The sequence below is a fragment of the Pygocentrus nattereri genome, chromosome 9 (genome assembly GCF_015220715.1).
Source record: "Pygocentrus nattereri isolate fPygNat1 chromosome 9, fPygNat1.pri, whole genome shotgun sequence".
Taxonomy (NCBI): domain Eukaryota; kingdom Metazoa; phylum Chordata; class Actinopteri; order Characiformes; family Serrasalmidae; genus Pygocentrus; species Pygocentrus nattereri.
Genome location: NC_051219.1, coordinates 7944971 through 7950328, shown reverse-complemented (window position 1 = coordinate 7950328; position 5358 = coordinate 7944971). Strand labels below are relative to the sequence as shown.

At 44.6% G+C, this 5358-nt stretch overlaps 1 protein-coding gene across 1 annotated transcript in view; it reads left to right on the top strand.

Annotated features, from left to right (window-relative positions):
• The first annotated feature begins 308 nt into the window (after positions 1–308).
• Positions 309–5358, top strand: part of LOC119264045 (ribonuclease inhibitor-like) — a 23583-nt gene continuing 18533 nt past the window's right edge. The window contains exons 1-2 of the mRNA XM_037541235.1: positions 309–427; positions 1797–1970. Coding sequence (XP_037397132.1) covers positions 309–427; positions 1797–1970 — 293 coding nt within the window. The remainder of the gene's footprint in view (positions 428–1796; positions 1971–5358) is intronic.

Below are 5358 nucleotides of genomic sequence, written 5' to 3'. Positions count from 1 at the left end.
ATGCTAAACATAAGCTTTCTTTAATAAATCTTAAAAGAGTAATATGAACAATAATAAGGCTAATAATTCCGCAACACACACACACCCACACACACACACACAGCTCCAGTGGAATCATGGGATAGGACAGTGTGCTAATTTACACACTCCAAAAAACTCCAAACCCTGTTTTTCCATTTTAAATCTCTTCTCACTGCTTCATTTGAATATTGAGAGAGTGTGTGAGGTGACAGTGTTATTGTTTCTCTTACAGCCTGTCAGGTTGTGGTGTCACAGAGGAAAGCTGTGCTGATTTGGCTTCAGCTCTCATGGTAGAGAAGTCACAACTGAGAAAACTGGACCTGAGTCATAATAAACTGCAGGACTCAGGAGTGAAGAAGATCTGTGAAGAACTGAGGAGTGAAAACTGTAAATTGGAGACTCTGAGGTAAGATAATCACACACACACACACACACACACACACACACACACACACACACACACACACACACACAGACACACACACTACACACACACACATACACATATACACACACACACGACACACACACATATACACACACAGACACACACACACACACACTACACACAGTAACACTCACACAAACACACACACACACACACACATATACACACACACACACACCCACACAATCACAAACACACACACAATCACACACTACACACACACAGCACACACACTCACTCTCACACACACACACTCACACACTCACACACAAAGAGTCACACACAGTCACACACTCACACACACACACATTCACACACACACTCACACACACAGTCACACACACACATACTCTCTCTCACACACACACACACACTCGCACACACACTCACACACACACAGTCACACACACACACACACTACACACACACACTCACACACACAATCACACAGTACACACACACATAATCACACACACACACACACACACACTCACTTACACACATTGTCACACATACACACACTACACTGTCACACACAAACACTCACTCACACACACACACACACACACTACACTCACACACACACAGACTACACACTCACACACACTCTCACACAGACTACACACTCACACACACTCTCACACATACACACACACTCACACAGACAAACACATACATACACACTCACACACACAATCACACACACACACACACTCTCACACATACACAAACACACTACACACTCACACACACACACACAAATTCATCACACACCTACCCTAACACACACACTCACACACACAGCCACATACACACTCACTCACACACTCACTCACACACACATTCAAACACACACACTACACACTCACACATACACACTCACTCTCACACACACAAACTCAAACACACACACACACACTACACACACACACACTGAAACACACACACAGTCACACACTCTCACACATACACACACACTACACTCACACACACACTCTCACACATACACACACATACTACACACTCACAAACACACACACACACACTACACACACACACACTGAAACACACACACACAGTCACACACTCTCACACATACACACACACTACACTCACACACACACTCTCACACATACACACACACACTACACACTCACAAACACATACACACACACAGCTGCAGTGGAATCATGGAATAGGACAGTGTGCTGATTTACACACTCCAGACAACTCCAAACCCTGTTTTTCCATTTTAAATCTCTTCTCACTGCTTCATTTGAATATTGAGAGAGTGTGTGAGGTGACAGTGTTATTGTTTCTCTTCCAGCCTGTTAAACTGTCATCTCACAGAGAAAAGCTGGGATTATTTGTCTTCAACTCTCAAGGTAAAGAATTCACCACTGAGAGAACTGGACCTGAGTATTAATAAACTGCAGGATTCAGGAGTGAAGAAGCTCTGTGACGGACTGAGGAGTGAAAACTGTAAACTGAAGACTCTGAAGTAAGATAATCACACACACACACACACACACACACACTCACACATGCTCACACACACAAACACACACACACACTCTCATACACACAGACACACACACATACTCATACACACACACTACACACATACACACACACACACACTAACACACAGACACTACACACACATACACACTCACACACACACACACATACTCACACACATACACACACACTACACACTCACACACACTCACACATACACACACACTACACACTCACACACACGCACACTATACACACACACTCACATACACAGACACACACATACTCATACACACACACACTACACACACACTAACACACACACACAGTACACACACACACACACACATACACACACACTGCACACTCACACGCATTCACACACACACACACACATACACACACACTACACACTCACACACACACACACACACTACAATCACACACTCACAGACACACACTAACACACACACATTCACACACTCACACATACACACACACACTACACAGTCACAAACACACACTTACTCACACACACTGCTCTCACACAGACTCTCACACATACATACACACTACACACTCACACACACACAAACACACAAATTCACGCACACACAATCAAACACACTCTCACACATGGACAAACACACTACACACTCATACACACACACACTCACATACACACACTACACTCAAAGACACACACACACACTCTCACACATACACAAACACACTACACACTCACACACACAAATTCATCACACACCTACGCTAACACACACACACACACACACGCAAAGCCACACACACACACACACACACTCACTCACACAGACAGACAGACTCAAACACACACTCACACAGACACACACTACATACTCACACATACAGACTCACTCACACTCACACACACACATTCACACACACACTCTCACACATACACACACACTACACAGTCACACACACACTACACTCACACACACTACACACTCTCACACATACATACACACTACACACTCACACACACACAAACACACACATACACTCACACACACACTCACTCACAAACTCACAGACACACACACACTCTCACACATACACCAACACACTGCACACTCACACACACTCACTCACACACACATACATACACACACACACACACACAAAGCCACACACACACACATTCACACACACACACTCTCACACATACACTACACAGTCACACACACTACACTCTCACACACACTACAGACTCACACACACTCTCACACATACATACACACTACACAGTCACACACACACATACACTCACACACTCACTCACACACACAGAATCACACACACACTCTCACACATACACAAACACACTACACACTAACACACACACACACACTACAGACAAACACTTACACACACACACAACCACACACACACTCTCACACATACACAAACACACTACACACTCACACACACACACTCACTCACAAACTCACAGACACACACACACACTCTCACACATACACAAACACACTGCACACTCACACACACAAATTCCTCACACACCTACGCTAACACACACACTCAGTCACACACACATACATACACACACACTCAGACACTCACACACATAGCCACACACACACTCACACACACAGACACACTCAAACACACACTCACACACACACAGACACACTCAAACACACACTCACTCACACACACACACTACACACACACTCACACAACACACACACATGCACACACACTGAAACACACACAGTCACACACACACTCACAGACACACCCACACACACACCAACACACACACTACAGAGACACAATTACACACAGTCACAATCACACACACCCTCACACATACACAAACACACTACACACTCACACACACACAAATTCATCACACACCTACGCTAACACACAGACACTCAATCACACACACACTACACACACACACTCACAGACACACACACACTCTCACACATACACAAACACACTACAAACTAACACACTACAGACACACACTTACACACACTCACACACACACAATCACACACACCATCACGCATACAAAAACAAACACTCACTCACACACTCACACACACACTCTCACACATACACAAACACACTACACACTCACACACACACAAATTCATCACACACCTACGCTATCACACACACACACACACACTCACACACAAATACATATACACACACGCACACACTCACACACACAGCCATACACACACACACTCACACAACACACACACATGCACACACACTGAAACACACACAGTCACACACACACTCACAGACACACCAACACACACACACTACAGAGACACAATTACACACAGTCACAATCACACACACCCTCACACATACACAAACACACTACACACTCACACACACACAAATTCATCACACACCTACGCTAACACAGACACTCACTCACACACACACTACACTCACACACACACTACACACACACACTCACAGACACACACACACTCTCACACATACACAAACACACTACAAACTAACACACACACAAACACACTACAGACACACACTTACACACACTCACACACACACAATCACACACACCATCACGCATATACAAACACACACTCACTCACACACTCACACACACACACTCTCACACATACACAAACACACTCACACACACAAATTCATCACACACCTATGCTATCACACACACACACACACTCACACACAAATACATACACACACGCACACACTCACACACACAGCCACACACACACACACAGACACACTCAAACACACACTCACACAGACACACAGTACACACTCACACATACACACTCACACACACACACACACATTCACACACACACACTCACACATACACACACACTACACAGTCACACACACTACACTCACACTACACACTCTCACACATACATACACACAGTCACACACACACACAAACACACACATACACTCACACACACACAAATTCATCACACACCTATGCTAACACACACACACTCACTCACACACACATACATATACACACACTCACACATTCACACACACAGCCACACACACACACACACTACAGACACACACTTACACAAACTGACACACACACACACACATTCACACACACACTCACACATACATACACTACTCACACACACACTCACGCACACACACACACAATTCACTCACACACTCACAGATACACCCCCACACACACACTAACACACACACACACAGTCACACACACACTCACACTACACAGTCACACACACACTCACACACACAACACTCACGCACACACTACACACTCACACACACTCTCACACATA